The following is a 21,832-nucleotide window of genomic DNA, read 5'->3' as shown; positions in this document are numbered from 1 at the left end:
TGTTTTATGTGAAGAACTTCTGAAATCAGATTTACTACATTCCAATTGGATACACATGAGAAACTGTTACCTATAAGTATCCATTTTCCCTCCACCATCTTTTCACAAAGTTGGAAGATTTTTAACATAATTAACACTATTTTTGTTATATTGTATTCACTTTGTGTGTGTTATTTGTATCACTAATTAGTGGTATTGTTGTATTTACTATTTTATTATTTAGTTTTGCAAGAGCACAATATGGCATTACTATTTCCTGCCACATAACGCTGCAAACACCTACCCAGGTATCTATTCAACAAAGAATACCATAGGAACAAAGCAAAATTGATAATAGAAGCAAATTGGAAACTTTTTAAAACTTATATGCTCTATCTGAATCACAAAAGAAGGTGGTTCCCCAATTTCCATGAGCATCAATAAAGTAATGGGTGCTAAATCCTAGGTTTTCCTTATCTTATCTTTTCTGTGGGGGACATAGAGGAGCATAATAATATTTGCATTGTTATATTCCATATACACATTATTTGTACTGGGATGACTCTTGTAGCCTCATCTTGTTAACAAAACAGCATTTACTGGAGATTAAACACATTTTAATTACAATAAATTGGGTAGTAAGACATACTAACTGAAAAGTTTCTGAATGCATTAACGTATTATTTGCGCTACTGATTTTCAGTGGTCAAGTTCCAACAACAACTTGCCTTTTTTGAAAGAGCCAATCCAAGCTTGTTACTGGAGTAGGCAATATTAGCCATTGTTGTATTACCAGCAACTCTTTCTCTTCTGAGGCAAATTAGGAATAGATATGTGGCAGAAATAGGCTGGTAATGTCTGCACTGTACATTTCCACTTCACAAATTTGGGAAAGCCACAAGGGGCAGAAAAGTCAGTAACAGTAACTGTATTATTTTAAATTACAAACATTCTAAATAAGTATTTGCACAATTCCACATTGTATTATAATCTCAGAGTGTTTTATGTTAATTTACTGCATTTAGCTTATTGTCTGGTGCCTCTATATTGGGAATAAGCCAACCCTGAATCAAAGGGACATTGTACAATTTTCTTCACTTTAATGTGTCATCTATGTTTGAAATATGAATACAGAAGTATTGTATGTCCAAAATATATGTAAACAGGACACAATAGCACTACTTAACCTCTCAGTGGTGGATAGGAGAGATATTTTTGTATCTGAATTAGTTGGTTGTTCTCATTGAACCCCGCGCATACTAAGAATTTAAATACCTAACTTTTAGGTTGTATGTTTAAACTAAGAGAAGATGTTCTGCCTTACCTGCAGGCTTAGCCCATTTAAATGGACATGTCATTGACAAAAATAGGTGATGGATTTAATGAGCAAAATCGGCTATTTAAAAAAAATAAACATAAAGGAATAACGTATCACTCTGCAGTAGGAATAACAAGTCCAGAATAACCCACACTAGTAGGTAAAAAGAAATGCCTATGAGCACAAATTGAAAATAAATTTTAAATAAATGATAAACTTATTGATAACAGTTTTAAAACAGACCGCTTCAGGAATTGCTGCCCTGCAAGAATTTAAAAACATTGCAGTACTGGTCATGAAAGTTAGATAAAGTAATATTCAACTAATTTGTTTATAGTCAGTCTTTACTATGATGGCAAACTATCTAGGAATATATATAAGCCAGAAGTAAGATACGTTTATTGCATAAATAATTACGTTATAAGTTGGAAAGCAAAGGTCACTACTATAATGGATAATACTGCATAATGGCTGAGTATTGCAATATATTATGGGGGTTGTTATATTAAAGGACATAAAGGGCTCCATGTACTAAGCAGTCAGCGAGCTACCCGCAACAAATCTCGCGTCAAAACTCGCAAACTGATATGTACAAAGTCGTCAACTATGTTCAAACTCGCATCTTTAAAATTGCGAGCGTACTTATCCGCCAAACCTCGCTACCTCTCCATTTTTCACTGTAATTAGACACATTTGACCACCAACTCGCCAAAAACGAATGTACTAAAAAATCTATTTGTCCGCTCGCTACAATTTCCGCTCCCACCTCGTTATTTTTGCCTCGCCACCTTTTAGGTGGCGGGCAAGGTACAAAACAATAGGAAAGTCAATCTAGACGCCAGTCTAGACATATATAAAAGGCAGTAATATCAGCATTGTACAGCATAACTGGCGTCTAATTTGTCTCTCATTTCCATGTACATAAATTGCGCCAAATTTGTCGACTGTAATTAAAGAGTAATCTATATTTTAAATTTGTATTGTATAGTTGTCAATCTTTATAATTATTTTTATATTAATATTTATATATTATCAGATCCAGATGAAGCCATATCCAAATTGTAAATAAATATTACAAAAATAACGCTCTGTTATCACTCTTCAAAAAATTTAGAACAATAATAAAGTTGTTTAGATAAGTTGAACTTTTATAGGAGCAAAATTCTATTCCCGCGACTACTATGATGTTCGTGACACCTTGCATGTCACGTGTTAATAATTGGCCAGACAATTCAACTGAAAGTTAAGTACATTAGCTTAGTCGCGGCGAGCGAGGCGTCAAATTTATCAATAATCCGCCACTGCTCGCGGCGGGCTAGACTTGTCTATTTATTGGGGGATTATTAGTACATAGTGACAGCAGACACCATTTCGCCCGCGGCGAGTAACGGCGAGTTTATCCGCGTCTAAAATGACGGATGAATTGACGGCTTAGTACATGGAGCCCAAAGTGTTGAAGAAGTGTAGATGGGGATAAAAAACAAATTGTGCAAATATGAGATAAGCAGGAAACTGCTAAATGGAGGGGGGGGGGGGGTTATAAAAGTGCTGAAAAGAAGTGCTACTCATTTAAGTAACAATAATATCAAAAAGTGTAAAAATACTTTAACAATAATTATCAAGCAAAAACTGCAGTGTATACTGTCATTGTGTGCATTTTAAATTCAACTACAATCATACAAGTAACAATAATATCGGAAAGTGTAAAAATACTTTAAACAATAATTGTCAAGCAAAAAATGCAGTCTATACTGTCATTGTGTGATGATTTGTGTGCATTTTAGATTCAACTAATGGTGAGAGAAAAAGGTGTTGTTGTGATAAAGAATTCAGATATAAATGTATCTTATAAATATGCTGTATAATTGTTGGTATCATTCATACCATATGTTTTTTCACTGTTAAGCAGATGAATCCATCTGCATTCCATTTGTAGTAAAGTTCTTTCCAGATTGCCACCTCTTATTCACAAACAGACTTGTTGAATGACAGCAAATTTTAAAGTGGCATCATTGCCGTTATGTCTATAACAAAAATGACTGGCTACATTAGTAATTATTTTGTCTTTTTCTAGATCTTTTTTGGCATTGCGAACGTTTCTGCAATGCTCTAATATTCTGGTTCTGACCTGTCTGGTCGTCATGCCAATGTAAAACAAATTGCATGGGCATTTGAGGACATAAATTACTCCTGTAGTAGTGCATGAGAAATAAGTATTAGAATTGTGGGTTTGATCATATCTGTCTTTTATTGAGTGTAGTTTCCAGACTTTTGGGCATGTACTGCGTGTTCCACATGGGTACATTCCTTTGTTTTGTACATCTTTTTGGGGTTGTGAATGTAATGACTTTTGACCAACATATCTTGTAGATTTTTTGGTCTTTTGTATCCAATAGATACTTTGTCGCCTATGTGGATGGAAAGGATCATTATGCAATATATGCCAGTTACTGTTGATGATAATATCAATGATTTTGTTCATTTGTGGATTAAAAGTGGTGATTAATCTTGTTTTATTATCACCTTTATTTATTTTATTTTTCAAAAGTGTTTTGCGTGTAGTCTTTAATGCATGTGATCGTGCTGTTTTTATAGACCTATTACTATAGCCAAGCTCGCGTAATCTGTTAGAGAGGTGCACAGATTCTTCCTTGAATTTCACAATATCTGAGCATTTGCTTCTTAATCTGACAAATTCCCCTTCAGGGATTGCTTTCAAAGTATTTCTGGCATGAGCACTGGTATGATGCAAAAGTGTATTAGTGGCTGTCTCTTTTCTATAGATGGTAGTAGATACTTTTCCATTCTGTTCTTTCATGATTTTGATATCTAGAAAATGCATCTTACTGATGTTATATTCATAAGTGAGTTTGATGTTTAGCTTATTATCATTCAGGATATTCATGAATTCTTGAAGCAATGCTGTTAAACCTTCCCAAATGAATAGCACATTGGTGATGTATCTTATCCACAGGGAAATGTGTTGCGTGTAATTATCATTATTATCAGTAAATACTGTGAGACTCTCCCACCATCCCAAAAATAAATTTATGTAGGTGGGGGCACAAGCACTGCCCATTGATGTCCCCTGGGTTTGTAAGTAAAACTGATCTTTAAATGTGAAGTAATTATAATGTAAGACAAATCGTAGTAATCGTAAAATAAAATAATCATGATCTTAATTATCGGTTTGATTGGTAGCCAGAAAATATGAAATAACTTTTATGCCTAGATTATGATGTATGCTGGTGTAGAGTGATTCTACATCAGCTGTGACCAAAAGTGAGTTAGGTGATAGATATATTCTCTAATTTTTAAAGTACCTCCATTGTGTCTGACATAAAAGGGTAGTGTGTACAGGTATTCTCTTAATATGAAATTAATATATTGGCTGGCCTTTTCAGATAGACCATCATTGCCAGACACAATCGGTCTTCCAGGAGGTTTGTGAGTGTTCTTATGTATTTTTAGAAAAAGGTATAGTGTTGGTACTTTGGGGTGTGAATGTGAATCGATTTTTCAACATCACTTATAATAACATCTTTTTGAACCGTAATGATTAAAATGTTATATATCTCTAGGAACTTTTCTGTGGGATTGCCTAGAAGTTTTTTATAACATTGATCATTATCTAATTGTTTTTTCATTTCTTCTAAGTACAAGTCTTTGTGCCATATGACAACATTTCAACCTTTGTCAGATTGCTTGATGATGGTATCATCCCATATTTGGATTTCCTTCAAAGCTTTTTTTTCTTTTTGATTTAAATTAGAAGCAGACCATTTTTTGGTAGTTCTATCTGGTGGCATACTACTTCATTAAATACCATTATTTCAGGTGAGATATTGTAAAGTGGAGTGTATTTGGATTTTATTTTTAGATTTTGTCTCCAGTTGATCTCACTGGTTGATTGTATCTCAGTTTCAATGAGTAACTTGTTTAAATCGTCTAAAGCAGATCGATCTGAATTTGTCCATTCATTTCCAAATATAATATATTTTCTAGTAAATAAATTAATGTCTTTGTTTCAAATTTATTCAGAGAGTTAGTTGGACAGAAGCTAAGTCATCTGGATAATACACTGATATGATCAGGATTTAAAACATGTTGTGTTAAATTAATCACTTTAAGATCCCATTCTGATTTTGGAGAATGGTCTGGGTTGTCTCCTTCTATTCTGTCTGGGGGGGGGGGCATGGGACCCTTTCTTTTGTTTGGTCTCAGTTGTGTTAACATTGGATTGATTGACATGGTTTAAGGTGTAGGTTGGCCTAAATAAGCGTCAGAAGATGTAGATGGTATATTAGTAGTGGATGTAAGAATTTGAGATCAGGTGTATGCTCTAGGTGTGGATACATTTTCAGCACTTTGACTGTTAATAGAATTCTCCATCTCAGATCGTTCAGATTCACTGTCTGACACAGGTAGAATAGATTTCTGAGTATTGTTATATGTTATTCGATTTCTATATTTTTTCTGTCACATATATATTCTTTTATTAGCACAATCATCTTAATCTCTTTGGTATTTTAGTTTTTTTTTATTTTGGATCAATTCATTTTCTAGTTTGTCTATTTCAGTTTGGTACTGTTTGTATAGAGTGTTAAATGTATCCATTTGTTTTTAAATTATCATTTCGTTGTTCTATTTGTGTTTCTAATGTGGCAACTTCATCTTGATCTGATTCAATCAGAATTTGTATCAACGATGAAGAGCAAGTAGTTAATGCTTGTTCCCATCTATCAATGTGATCTTGTCTTTTTTTAAATCATAAGCTGGGAACATTTTGATTCTCAGGCCTCTTGGTATGATGTTATCTTTTTAATACTTTTGAAAATAGTTTTGTGGAACTGGCATAATAAATGGTTGATTTGGTCTTCTCCTATGTTAGTCGGAATGTTAGTGGAAGGATTAAACATTTGATTAAACTCTTATAAATGTTTTTGCTGTCTTGCTAGTAAGTCACTATGAGGACTCATATTGACTGGTTTAGAAAATGTACTTGATTTAATAGTTGATATTCTCAAGAAACCCAGAAAACCTAGGAAATACAGTAATTAATTGAAAAGAAATAAAGAGAATTGTTTTTTATATAAGGATATGTTCTTCCTAGCTGCAGACTTTGTTATATGAATAGTTTTACAAGTATTGGGTCAATACAGATAGTTGTGAACAGGCATTATAGTAATGCAACCCACACTAGTAGGTAAAAAGAAATGCCTATGAGCACCAATTAAAAAACATTTTAAATAAATGACACACTTAAATACTTAAAATGTAACTTTTATTGATACTAGTTTAAAAACAGACAGCTTCAGGAATTGCTGCCCTGCAACAATTTAAAAACACTGCAGTACTGGTCATGAAAGTTAAATAAAGTAATATTCAGCTAATTTGTTTATAGTCAGTCTTTACTATGATGGCAAACTATCTAGGAATATATATGAGCCATTCAAACATTGTAAGAGATGGTAGAATCTTCACTTTTTTCAAAAGTATCAACAAGATAAAATCATACCAAGAGGCCTAAGAATCAAAATGTTCCCAGGTTATGATTTAAAAAGACAAGATCACATTGATAGATGGGAACAAGTATTAACCACTTGCTCTTCAGTGTTGATACAAATTCTTATTGAATCAGATCAAGATGAAGTTGTCACATTAGAAACACAAATAGAACAACAAAATGATAATTTAAAATCTTAGAACAAATGGATAAATGTAGCACCCTATACAAACTCTATACAAACAGTACCAAACTGAACTAGACAAACTAGAAAATGAATTGATCCAAAATAAAAAAACTAAAATACCAAAGAGATCAAGGTGATTATGCTAATAAAAGATTATATATGTGGCAGAAAAAATATAGAAATCGAATAACATATAACAATACTCAGAAATCTATTCTACCTGTGACAGACATTGAATCTGAACTATCTGAGATGGAGACTTCTATTAACAGTCAAAGTGCTGAAAATGTATCCACACCTAGAGCATACACCTGATCTCAAATTCTAAACATTAGTAATAATGACAATAGATCCACTACTAATATACCATCTACATCTTCTGACGCTTATTTAGGCCAACCTACACCTTAAACCATGTCAATCAATCCAACGTTAACACAAATCAGACCAAGCAAAGGAAAGGATCCTATGCCCCCCTCCAGACAGATCAGAAGGAGACAACCTGAGCCTTTTTCCAAAATCAGAATGGGAACTTAAAAGTGATTAATTTAACATAACATGTTTTAAATCCTGATCATATCAGTGTATTATCCAGAGGACTTAGTTTCTGTCCAACTAACTCTCTGAATAAATTCAAAACGATCAAAGACATTAATTTATTTACCAGAAATTTACTTCTAAAATATTATATTTGAAAAGGGAATTTGGAAATGATTAGACAAATGCAGATCAATCTGCTTTAGATAATTTAAACAAGTTACTCCTTGAAACTGAGATACAATCAACCAGTGAGATAAATTGGAGACAAAATCTAAAAATAAAATCCAAATACACTCCACCTTACAATATCTCACCTGAAATAACGGTATTTGATGAATTAGTAAGCCACGAGATAAAACAACTACCAAAACAATGGTCTGCTTCTAATTTAATTAAAAAAAGAAAAACAAAGCTGTGAAGGAAATCCAAAAATGGGATTATACAATCATCAAGCAATCTGACAAAGGTGGAAATGTTGTCTTATGCACAAAGACTTATACTTAGAAGAAATGAAAAAAACAATTTGATAATGATCAATGTTATAAAAAACTTCTAGGCAATCCCACAGAAAACTTTCTAGAGATATATAACATTTTAATCTCTACGGCTCACAAAGATGGTATTATAAGTGATGTTGAAAAATCGTTTCTAACACAATCACACCCCAAAGTACCAACATTAGACCTTATTCCAAAAATACATATGAACACTCACAAACCTCCTGGAAGACCGATTGTGTCTGGCAATGATGATCTATCTGAAAAGGCCAGCCAATATATTGATTTCAGATTAAGAGAATACCTGTACACACTACCCTCTTATGTCAGAAACACAATGGAGTTACTTCAAAAATTGAAGAATATGAGGCCCATTTATCAAGCTCCAAATGGAGCTTGAGGGCCTGTGTTTCTGGCGAGTCTTCAGACTTGCCAGAAACAGCAGTTATGAAGCAGCGGTCTAAAGACTGCTGCTCTATAACGCTGTCTGCCTGCTCTGAGCAGGCGGACAGAGAATGCCGGAATTCAACCCGATTAGGTTGATTGACACCCCCTTGCTGGCGGCCCATTGGCTGCGAGTCTGCAGGGGGCAGCGTTGCACCAGCAGCTCACAAGAGCTGCTGGTGCAATGCTGAATACGGAGAGCGTATTGCTCTCCGCATTCAGCAAGGTATGTCGGACCTGATCCGCACTGTCGGATCAGGTCTGACATACCTTTGATAAATATCCCCCTATATCTCTATCACGGTACACCTAATCAAACCGATAATAAAGATCATGATTCTTTTATTTTACGATTACTACAATTTGCCATCCGGAGCTTGAGGGCCCAGCAGCCCGTGTTTCTGTTGGCGACCGATGATAAATTCCGACAGCATACGCTGTCTGCATTTATCAGTGCACCAACAGTTCTGGTGGAACTGCTGGTGCTTTGCCACCCCCTACAGATTCACGGCCAATCAGCCACTTGCAGGGGCTGTCAATCAACCCGATCGCATCCAGACGAGTTAAGGAGCAGCAGTCTTAGGATCGCTGCTTCCTAACTTACGCTTCAGCATCCGCTGCTTCATAAATCGACCCCCAAGTATCTAAGTGTATCATTTATTTAAAATGTATTTTCAATTTGTGCTCATAGGCATTTCTTTTTACCTACTACTAGTGTGGGTTATTCTGTTGTTGCATTACTATAATGCCTGTGCACAACTATCTGTATTGACCCAATAACTGAAGTATTCAGATAACAAGGTCTTCAGCTAGGAAAAACATATCCTTATATAAAAAATGATTCTCGTTATTTCTTTTCAATTAAAGGAATAACAAGTCATTTGGAACATATTAAAGAGGAAAACATGTTATAGTACAGTGTGACTTAAAGTAAAGAAGAAACTGAGTAACAAGTCTTCATTCCTCGAGTGTAAGAAAATTTAGTGGAGAAAAAAAATAGACAAAACTGAAATCTTAACTCTTGTGAAGCCTACAAACTTTGGAAGAAAATCCGGCTCAGTGTAGATGATTTTTGTTGAAAAGCAGGGATGTAAGCTTAGGAGCCTGCATGTGTCTGGAGCTCTATATAGCAGCAATTGTGCAATAATGCTATCCAGTTGCAAGACTACTAGTTGGCAGCACTAGCTCCTGCCATGTAGTACCTAGGTATCTCTTCTAACAATGAATACTGTGGGGAGAAAGCAAATTATAATAGTAATTTGTAGACTTTTAAAATGATAAGCTCTGTCTGAATCACAAAAGGAAATTGTTGGGTTTCACATCCCCTTAATTTTGACTTTACTGTCCCTTTAACCACCATCAAAGCTTTTTAACTTAACAACCCAACAAAATGCATGCTCAATCAGAGCTGTGGCTATGCATGGAAATGTGTAATAGAATGTAAACTGCAAGTAATCACTTTAAAACTGTACTCTGGGGTGACAATTTAAAGGGACAGTCAAGTCAAAAATAAACTTTCATGATTCAGACAAAGCACACAATTTTGAACAACTTCTTAAAGGGATATGATACCTAAATGTTGAAGCACATGATAGTGATGCAGCATAGCAGTAAAAAGCTCACTAGAAAATATCACCTGAACATCTCTATGTGAAAAAGGAAGATATTTTACCTCAAAATGTCCTAAGTATTCACACCCCATTGCAAAGGACTTAAAGCAGCAAATCAGTATGCCAGTCCCGGGACTTACAATGGAGTGTAACTCATGCACAGTCATGTTATTTCCCTATTCAGTTTAAGGAAGTTTACTATGAAATCTCATGAGATCACAATAAAATAGCTGATTGGCTGCTGTGCATTACTTCTTTTTTCTTTTTTTTTTACCTGCAGCTGGGCAGTAACTGAAAGATAACTTTTTACAGAACAGTAGGGTGAGTGCCACTGCAGAAAATCCCGTCAGTGGGAAAAAGAGGCCAGGTCACAGCCAAACACAGGGGCAGTGTGGAGCCAGTAGGAAAGAGGTGGACAGACGCACATTAGCACAAGAAAAAATCTATGAGTATGCGCCTTGCGGAATGAAACACGTAAGATAGCTGAGCCCTTCTGTTTGTGTCTTGTATCTTATGTTTTATATGGAATAAAGAAGTTTTTTCACGCTTACGCTGATGCTCAGTAGAGTTTTCTTTTTTTTTCTTTTTTCTTTTTCTTGAGCTTTTTACATAACACTTACTCTGGTGAGCTGAGGAAATTGTAAGGTAGAATATCTTCCTTTTTTACATAGAGATGCTCAAGTGATATATTCTTGTCAGCTTTTTACAGTTATGCTGCATCACCTTCAAGTGATTTGGCATATAAGTATTATGTCCCTTTAATTTACTTCCATGATCTAAATGTACACATTTATTATATGCACACTTTCTGTGGCACCAGCTCCTGCTGAGCATGTGCAAGATTTACAGAATATATATACAGTTGCAAGAAAAAGTATGTGAAACCTTTGGAATGATATGGATTTCTGCACAAATTGGTCATAAAATGTGATCTGATCATCATCTAAGTCACAACAATAGACAATCACAGTCTGCTTAAACTAATAACACACAAAGAATGAAATGTTGCCATGTTTTTATTGAACACACCATGTAAACATTCACAGTGCAGGTGAAAAAAGTATGTGAACCCCTAGACTAATGACATCTCCAAGAGCTAATTGGAGTGAGATGTCAGCCAACTGGAGTCCAATCAATTAGATGAGATTGGAGGTGTTGGTTAAAGCTAACCCTGCACTATAAAAAACACTCACCAGTTCTGGGTTTGCTTTTCACAAGAAGCATTTCCTGATGTGAATGATGCCTCGCACAAAAGAGCTCTCAGAAGACCTACGATTAAGAATTGTTGACTTGCATAAAGCTGGAAAGGGTTATAAAAGTATCTCCAAAAGCCTTGCTGTTCATCAGTCCACGGTAAGAAAAATTGTCTATAAATGGAGAAATTTCAGCACTGCTGCTAATCTCCCTAGAAGTGGCCCGCCCTGTACAGATGACTGCTAGAGCACAGCACAGACTGCTCAATGAGGTGAAGAAGAATCCTAGAGTGTCATCTAAAGACTTACAAAAGTCACTGGCAAATGCTAACATCCCTGTTAGCGAATCTACAATATGTAAAACACTAAACAAGAATGGATTTCATGGGAGGATACCACAGAGGAAGCCACTGCTGTCCAAACAAAACATTGCTGCACGTTTACAGTTTGCACAAGAGCACCTGTATGTTCCACAGCAGTACTGGCAAAATATTCTGTGGACAGATGAAACCAAAGTTGAGTTGTTTGGAAGAAACACACAACACTATGTGTGGCGAAAAAGAGGCACAGCACACCAACATCAAAACCTCATCCCAACTGTGAAGTATGGTGGTGGGGGAATCATGGTTTGGGGCTGCTTTGCTGCGTCAGGGCCTGGACGGATTGCTATCATCAAAGGAAAAATGAATTCCCAAGTTTATCAAGACATTTTGCAGGAGAACTTAAGGCCATCTGTCTACCAGCTGAAGCTCAACAGAAGATAGGTGTTGCAACAGGACAATGACCCAAAGCATAGAAGTAAATCAACAACAGAATGGCTTAAACAGAAGAAAATACGCCTTCTGAAGTGGCCCAGTCAGAGTCCTGACCTCAACCCGATTGAGATGCTGTGGCATGACCTCAAGAAAGCGATTCACACCAGACATCCCAAGAATATTGCTGAACTGAAACAGTTCTGTAAAGAGGAATGGTCAAGAATTACTCCTGACCGTTGTGCACGTCTGATCTGCAACTACAGGAAACGTTTGGTTGAAGTTATTGCTGCCAAAAGAGGTTCAACCAGTTATTAAATCCAAGGGTTCACATACTTTTTCCACCTGCACTGTGAATGTTTACATGGTGTGTTCAATAAAAACATGGCAACATTTCATTCTTTGTGTGTTATTAGTTTAAGCAGACTGTGATTGTCTATTGCTGTGACTTAGATGATGATCAGATCACATTTTATGACCAATTTGTGCAGAAATCCATATCATTCCAAAGGGTTCACAAACTTTTTCTTGCAATTGTATATGCATTTTGGGATTGGTTGATGGCTGCCACATGATCTTTTTTGCCTACTTTGAAATTTGTCTGACAAAAAAAAAAAGTTTACTGTAGCCAGTACTAATTCATATATCGTGTTGTATATAGGTTGTAACACCCAATTCATTGATCCAGTAAAATATCAATCTCATATACAGAGAATTTTAAAAAAGGCAGGGAAGGTAAAATAATTTTATATTGCCTTAAAGCCTACTTACATAGAGCAGATAAATAAGCAGTAATTTCATGCAAAAAAGAGGAAGTAAATAGCCAGTAATCCAAATAGAAGAGACATGCAATTGGTGGTCACATCACATATAGATAAGATACTAATTAGTCAGTAATCGCTAATACAGTGTGTTCACATATAGCTAATATTACTACATACTGGTAGCTGAAAGAATTCTGCATTCTTTATTTAGGTGCAACATGCTTTTCTTAAAATGCAATTCATTATAGAATAGGGAACATCTGTGCAGAAGTACAAATTATACTGAAAAAGGAGAACATTACCTGTATAAACAGACGGGCTCCAGCTATGTCGATGAATATAATTCCGCTGCAGTCGATAATAAGTGATTTGATTTCTGTTTCTATAAAAGAAAAAGTGTTTTTCCTGCATTAGACATTTTGGATCATAAACTGGGTGAACCATTGCTTTAGTGCTCATTAATAGAAAACACTTGAAGGGACATTAAAGTGGAATAAAAAAAATGACAGTATTTAAAATAAAGTCTAAAAACTTACCTCTGGGCCAGGGTGCAAATCAGTGCCAGTGCAGAACACAGCAGCTTGTTTATTTTTTTGGTAAGCCATTTAAATGTGTATCTGTCTGTCTACAGCTTATGTATATAAACATATATACATACAAATGACCGTCTTGTTTTTTTTGAAGCTATAGATATATCCACACCATGTTGTCTGTCTATAAACTGTACTACAAGTTGTCAGAGTTGTGCCTGCCCAGTCCAGCACCCATATACTATGCACCTTATCTGTGGGTTGCCACATGAACTCAGCAGAAGTCCTGGTTACTATAGCTATAGGCTGTCCTTTATGTATGTCAGAGAAGGGGCCACAAAGGATCCACTAACATTTTTTTTCTTATATCAAATATATTTTAAAAGGGATGGGTTCAAATAGCAGAGCCACTGGGTAGTACTTGCCCTTCTGGGCCCAAAGATGCCAGACTTTCCCTTTACAGCTAATCCATAGCACTAGAGATTCTTTGAATAGCAGTAAAAAGAGTCATAGACAATAGATATTTAAAGGGACACTAAAGTTAAAATTTTACTTTCTTGTCTCAGACAGAGCATGCAATTTAATTAAAATTAAACTTTACTGTTTACTTTTGTTATAAAATTAGCTTCATTCTCTTGGCATCCTTAGTTGAAGATGAAGCCTCCTATCAGCCTACCTAGGTTTTGTCTTCAACAAAGTATACTAATAACAAAAAACACATTTGATAACAGAAGTAAATTGGGAAGTTTTTTTAAACTGCACTACAATGTAATGTTTACTTTAGTGCCCCTTTAAGCTTTAATACAGCACATGCTTTAAATTATGTAATTGTTTGTCCTACTTTTGTGTGGTTTTAATAATTACACTATCAATTCTACACATTCAAAGATAATCAATACAGGGCTGATTCTTCAATAAGCTGCATAATTGCACCAAAGCATGGCATAGAAAAAATCCTTATGGTCATTTCACACATAGGGGCCGATTTACTAATGTGCAGGTGGACATGATCCGCTGTAGCGGATCATGTCCGCCGCACATCGATAAATGCCGACAGCATATGCTGTCGGCATTTATCATTGCACAAGCATTTCTAGTGAAATGCTTGTGCAATGCCGCCCCCTGCACATACGCGGCCAGCAGTGGGTGTCAATCAACCCGATCATATCCGATCGGGCTGATTGCTGTCCGCCGCCTCAGAGGTGGCGGACAAGTTAAGGAGCAGCGGTCTTACGACCACTGCTTCTTAACTTCCGCTTCAGGTGGACCTGAAGCGGAGAGGGTTGGAAGCAGCATCTGCTGATTCATAAATCCCCCCCCATTGCCTAAACCAAACTCAGCTTTCTAGAGCAGTAATGGTGAACCTTGGCACTCCAGATGTTTCAGAACTACAATTACCATGATGCTTAGGCACTCAATAAGGTATTGGCAGTGTTCATGACTGTTTTTAGGTTCTACTGTTGAATCGATTTGAGCATTTGACAAAGGTGTCGCAATGGCACCGAAACGTCATGTTATTTTAAATTTTGCATATTAAATGTTATGTTTCATATAAAGACTGGTGAGTGCCTTTCATTTAGGACATTCTACACACACACTTTTTATATATATATATATATATATATATATATATATATATATATATACATATATACATATATATACATACACACACATATATACATATATATATGTATGTGTATATATATATATATATGTACTCAGGGGCGTATTTAGGCCTAGGCCAACAAGGCCCATGCCTAGGACGGCAGTTTTTTGGGGGTGGCACTTGCCCCTTGCCGCTGCACTGACTGTGTGGATTATTTATAAAAAATAAAACTGATTTTGTCCGGGCAGCTTACCACCGAGGTCACATGACCGGCAATGTATGCATAGAGTGAGTCACACACGTGATCTCAGGCAGCAACCGGGTTAGGCAAAGTAATCAGAATAGATGATCGGTCAGTGGCAGACTGGCAGTGAAAACGGAGTGGAGTCACTTAGAGCTCTCAGGTGGGTACTGTACTACCATGGGTCACTGGCACTGCACATGCACAAATAAATATATCAGCACTGACTGAGTCCTGACTGTTGCTTGGCGAATGGCGATGCGGATTTATTTTCAAATGAGGTCTGAAACATTATATATCACAATCTCTGAGAGTACCCGGTACTCTTACGGCTAGATTTAGAGTTTGGCGGTAGCCGTCAAAACCAGCGTTAGAGGCTCCTAACGCTGGTTCTTACCGCCCGCTGGTATTTGTAATTTGCGTATCCTATCTTTTCAATGGGATCTTTCTAACGCTGGTATTTAGAGTCTTGGCTGAAGTGAGCGTTAGAAATCTAACGACAAAACTCCAGCCGCAGAAAAAAGTCAGTAGTTAAGAGCTTTCTGGGCTAACGCCGGTTTATAAAGCTCTTAACTACTGTGCTCTAAAGTACACTAACACCCATAAACTACCTATGTACCCCTAAACCGAGGTCCCCCCACATTGCCGCCACTCTATTAAAATTTTTTAACCCCTAATCTGCCGTCCGCACACCGCCGCCATCTACGTTATCCCTATGTACCCCTAATCTGCTGCCCCTAATACCGCCGACACCTACATAATATTTATTAACCCCTAATCTGCCGCCCCCAACGTTGCCGCCACCTACCTACAATTATTAACCCCTAATCTGCCGACCGCACACCGCCGCAACCTACGTTATCCCTATGTACCCCTAATCTGCTGCCCCTAACACCGCCAACCCCTATATTATATTTATTAACCCCTAATCTGCTGCCCCCAACGTCGCCGCCACCTACCTACAACTATTAACCCCTAATCTGACGAACGCACACTGCCGCAACCTACGTTTTCCCTATGTACCCCTAATCTGCTGCCCCTAACACCGCCGACCCCTATATTATATTTATTAACCCCTAATCTGCCGCCCCCAACGTCGCCTCCACCTACCTACAATAATTAACCCCTAATCTGCCGACCGGATCTCACCGCTACTCTAATAAATTAACCCCTAAAGCTAAATCTAACCCTAACACTAACACCCCCCTAAATTAAATATAATTTAAATCTAACAAAATAAATTAACTCTTATTAAATAAATTATTCCTATTTAACGCTAAATACTTACCTGTAAAATAAACCCTAATATAGCTACAATATAAATATATATATATATATATATATATATATATATATATATATATATATATATATTATAATTATATTGTAGCTATTTTAGGATTAATATTTATTTTACAGGTAACTTTGTATTTATTTTAACCAGGTACAATAGCTATTAAATAGTTAATAACTATTTAATAGCTACCTAGTTAAAATAATTACAAAATTACCTGTAAAATAAATCCTAACCTAAGTTACAATTAAACCTAACACTACACTAGCAATAAATTAATTAAATGAAATACCTACAATTATCTACAATTAAACCTAACACTAAACTATCAATAAATTAATTAAATAAAATGCCTACAATTAAATACAATTAAATAAACTAACTAAAGTACAAAAAATAAAAAAGAACTAAGTTACAAAAAATAAAAAAATATTTACAAACATTAGAAAAATATAACAACAATTTTAAACTAATTACACCTACTCTAAGCCCCCTAATAAAATAACAAAGACCCCCAAAATAAAAAAATGCCCTACCCTATTCTAAAATTAAAATAGAAAAGCTCTTTTACCTTACCAGCCCTTAAAAGGGCCATTTGTGGGGCATGCACCAAAGAATTCAGCTCTTTTGCCTGGAAAAAAAACATACAATACCCCCCCCAAAATTACAACCCACCACCCACATACCCCTAATCTAACCCAAACCCCCCTTAAATAAACCTAACACTAAGCCCCTGAAGATCTCCCTACCTTGTCTTCACCACGCCGGGTTCACCGATCCGTCCACCGAAGTCTTGATCCAAGCCCAAGCGGGGGCTGAAGAGTGACTTCCATCCTCCGGCTGAAGTTCCTTTTAAGGGACGTTATCCAAGATGGCGTCCCTCGTATTCCGATTGGCTGATAGGATTCTATCAGCCAATCGGAATTAAGGTAGGAAAATTCAGATTCAAGTTCAGTCCGATTGGCTGATCCAATCAGCCAATCAGATTGAGCTCGCATTCTATTGGCTGTTCCATCTTGGATGACGTCCCTTAAAGGAACCGTCATTCGTCGGGAAGTCATCGGTGAAGATGGATGGATCCGCGCTGGAGGTCTTGAAGATCAGCCGGTCGTCATCAGATGGAAGAACATAGAAGATGAGGCTTGAATGAAGATGTTTGCCGGTCCAGATGTCCTCTTCTGTCCGCTTGGATCAAGACTTCAGCCGGAGGATGGACGTCACTCTTCAGCCCCCGCTTGGGCTTGGATCAAGACTTCGGAGGCTTGGATCAAGACTTCGGTGGATGGATCGGTGAAGACAAGGTAGGGAGATCTTCAGGGGCTTAGTGTTAGGTTTATTTAAGGGGGGTTTGGGTTAGATTAGGGGTATGTGGGTGGTGGGTTATAATGTTGGGGGGGTATTGTATGTTTTTTTTCCAGGCAAAAGAGCTGAATTCTTTGGGGCATGCCCCGCAAATGGCCCTTTTAAGGGCTGGTAATGTAAAAGAGCTTTTCTATTTTAATTTTAGAATAGGGTAGGGCATTTTTTTTATTTTGGGGGTCTTTGTTATTTTATTAGGGGGCTTAGAGTAGGTTAGGATTTATTTTACAGGTAATTTTGTAATTATTTTAACTAGGTAGCTATTAAATAGTTATTGACTATTTAATAGCTATTGTACCTGGTTAAAATAAATTCAAAGTTACCTGTAAAATAAATATTAATCCTAAAATAGCTACAATATAATTATAATTTATATTGTAGCTATATTAGGGTTTATTTTACAGGTAAGTATTTAGCTTTAAATAGGAATAATTTATTTAATAAAAGTTAATTTATTTCGTTAGATTTAAATTATATTTAACTTAGGGGGGTGTTAGTGTTAGGGTTAGACTTAGCTTTAGGGGTTAATACATTTATTAGAGTAGCGGTGAGATCCGATCGGCAGATTAGGGGTTAATTATTGTAGGTAGGTGGAGGCGACGTTGGGGGCGGCAGATTAGGGGTTAATTATTGTAGGTAGGTGGAGGCGACGTTGGGGGCGGCAGATTAGGGGTTAATAAATATAATATAGGGGTCCGGCGGTGTTAGGGGCAGAAGATTAGGGGTACATAGGGATAACGTATGTTGCGGCGGTGTACGGAGCAGCAGATTAGGGGTAAATAATAATATGCAGGGGTCAGCGATAGCGGGGGCGACAGATTAGGGGTTAATAAATATAATATAGGGGTCGGCGGTGTTAGGGGCAGCAGATTAGGGGTACATAGGTATAATGTAGGTTGCGGAGGTGTACGGAGCGGCAGATTAGGGGTTAATAATATGCAGGGGTCAGCGATAGCGGGGGCAGCAGATTAAGGGTTAATAAGTGTAAGGTTAGGGGTGTTTAGACTCGGGGTTCATGTTAGGGTGTTAGGTGCAGACATAGGAAGTGTTTCCCCAAAGGAAACAATGGGGCTGTGTTAGGAGCTTAACGCTGCTTTTTTGCAGGTGTTAGGTTTTTTTTCAGCTGAAACTGCCCCATTGTTTTCTATGGGGGAATCGCGCATGAGCACGTTTTTGAAGCTGGCCGCGTCTGTAAGCAACGCTGGTATTGAGAGTTGCAGTGGCGGTAAATATGCTCTACGCTCCCTTTTTTGGAGCCTAATGCAGCCATTCTGTGAACTCTAAATACCAGCAGTATTTAAAAGGTGCGGGGGGAAAAAAGCACACGTAGCTAACGCACCCCTTTGGCCGCAGAACTCTAAATCTAGCCATTATTGATTATGATATATAATGTTTTAGACCTCATTTGAAAATACATCCACATCGCCATTCACCCATGATGTTCAACAGATTTATTCAGAGTCTGAGGTTTGTAAAAGCAAGGAACAATGGCAGGAAGGTAGCATGTGTGTGCGTATTTGTTTGCCAAGCTACAGCTGAGCAAATTAGAAATTGAATAGCCAGTTATGTAATTTTGACATGATTTGAAAACATTGGTAAGCATAAAGAAATACAAAATTAATGTCAGAGAAAGCTAAACAACATATGTTTATATATAAATTCCTTCTGTGGCTCCTAAAAAGTTTGTGACTAGTCCCCTAAAGGACCATTAAATACACAGCTAGCTATCAGCACTCCACTACATATAACAGACTGAGGAGTTTAATATTGCAGCAAGCTTAGGTGGTCTGATAATGATGTCTGATGATGATGATCAATACTAAAATTACTGATAACTTGACTTGAGTTGATTTAATTATGCAGTGGAAAAAAAGGTCACATTACTCCCTGACCAAAAATGGTCTAAATCCCAGGGGGGGCAGCACAAAACCTAAATAACCCACTGTATGTACTGTATGTATATATAATATATAATATATAATATATATATATATATATATATATATATAATTATAATATAACTCTTGTCAATAACTGCACTCTCAGGTCTTTTTAAAGTGGAGATCAAAACAACTCTCTTTAATGAAACGTTTTCAAGGAACTGGTCCCTGTCTTCAGCATAACCATAGTGTTAAAATCACACATAATATATTACAATCTTAATTAGATAAATGTATAATACCTGTGACCCTCAGTGAAATAAACCCGCCAAACATTTGTGTCTGGAACTCTGTTTGCGTTCCACTGTGTTAAACCGGAAGTTTCATCAAACACTTGTATTCCGGTATGTGCTGTCAAAATATTCTGTGATATAAACAAAAAACTCAACACTAGTTAAATAAACTTAAATAGACACTCTATTGCTCATGTATACTGTGTTTTATACTATAAGTGCCTTAATCTGTTACTATCATAATAGTATAGCTCATTACATTTCAAATTGTCTGTGTTCTATACTACAATCCTGTGCTGTACTAATTATACTATTTGCGCACCACTAGCAGTGCTTGCGTGTATCCTCTGTGTATTGTGAGCATTAAATTAGTACTATGATCACTGTGTATTATATGATCTCATAGCTTGCTTATTACGGGCATGTTATCCCTTTATATGGTGTTTATTTTGGTTACCATGGCAATCATTGGGGAGCTTGTTCCATGCTGCATGTTACTTTCATTGCCGTATTAGACGGGCGACATAGGCCACACATCAGGAGGGCGAGGAGGCAGGTACAGACCGGCAAGACACAGCCGGACGAGGATATAGTCGTTAATTTAAGTCAGCATACACTGACCCCGGCAGAAAGGCAAATCCTGAATAAGGGCCTAACATTTGTTCCTAGCCACACTATCCCTGAATTAGATCTCAAGATGGATATGTATAAACACAATAGAACCTTAAAAATTAAGGAATATTTTCAACATTCCCCTCCACGGGAAATAAGTACTAATCCTCTAGAGAAATGTAAGAAACTACGTACATTTGAACCACACAACAGCAGTCCATCTACCAAAACTTACATGAGACTTATAACACAGGATTTTGAACAAGAGAGGGCTAATAAAAAATGGAGACACAACTTAACATACACAGATAAGGGCGGGGCCATTGTCCTTATGGACTATAAGGATTATAGAGGGGACATCCTGCAACAGTTAACAGATATCTATACCTACACAATTCTACCTAATGACCCTACCTCCAAATATAAAAAAGAGTTGGATGAAATCCTTAAGTTAGGATATGAACAAGGATACCTCAATGAGCAAACCTAGGAATTCTGTGTGACAGAACACCCAAAGGTCCCCATACTATACACAACACCAAAAATTCATAAGACCATACAACACCCACCGGGGAGACCAATCGTGTCAGCAGTACAGTCGATGACACAGCCAGTGGCACAGCTAATTGACATCTTGCTACAACCCACAGTGAAGAAAATCACTTCGTATATAGCTGACACTAATGATCTTATACACAAAATGAGGGATGTTGCTGTGGAGACTGGGGACATCCTGGTTACTCTGGATGTCAACAGTCTCTACACCATCATCCCACATGATATGGGACAGACTGCAGTCAGGACACACCTCATAGAAGATCCAGACTATGAGGGACCCCCAATTGAATACCTAATGACATTAATGGAATTTTGCTTTACCCACAACTATTTTCGCTTTGAGACCAAGTACTACCTACAGGTAGCAGGCACGGCGATGGGGTCAAATATGGCCCCATCATACGCCAATGTCTATATGTCCCATTTCAAAAAACAGTTTCTCTGGAGTACAGACACAACATCTATAATATTCTATGTAAGATACATAGATGACATTTTCCTTATCTGGCGGGGGGGACAACAAACATTACTGAAATGGTTCGAGCAGTGGAACAACACAGCTACACCAGTGAGGTTTAAGATCACATATAGAGAAACAGAGATACACTTCCTGGACCTTAATATCTACATACAAGATAGGTCATTAGGCAGTACACTATATCACAA

General features: G+C 37.0%; 1 protein-coding gene across 1 annotated transcript in view; it reads right to left on the bottom strand.

The window, feature by feature from the left end:
- Nucleotides 1-21,832, bottom strand: part of LOC128654327 (solute carrier family 26 member 10-like) — a 255,285-nt gene that overhangs the window by 95,996 nt on the left and 137,457 nt on the right. The window contains exon 15 of the mRNA XM_053708202.1: nt 13,093-13,172. Within this exon, the coding sequence (XP_053564177.1) occupies nt 13,093-13,172 (80 nt within the window). The remainder of the gene's footprint in view (nt 1-13,092; nt 13,173-21,832) is intronic.

Source organism: Bombina bombina, chromosome 3, assembly GCF_027579735.1.
Source record: "Bombina bombina isolate aBomBom1 chromosome 3, aBomBom1.pri, whole genome shotgun sequence".
In the NCBI taxonomy this organism is placed as follows: domain Eukaryota; kingdom Metazoa; phylum Chordata; class Amphibia; order Anura; family Bombinatoridae; genus Bombina; species Bombina bombina.
Note: the sequence above shows the minus strand (reverse complement) of the source record. Positions and strands in the feature narration are given on the sequence as shown.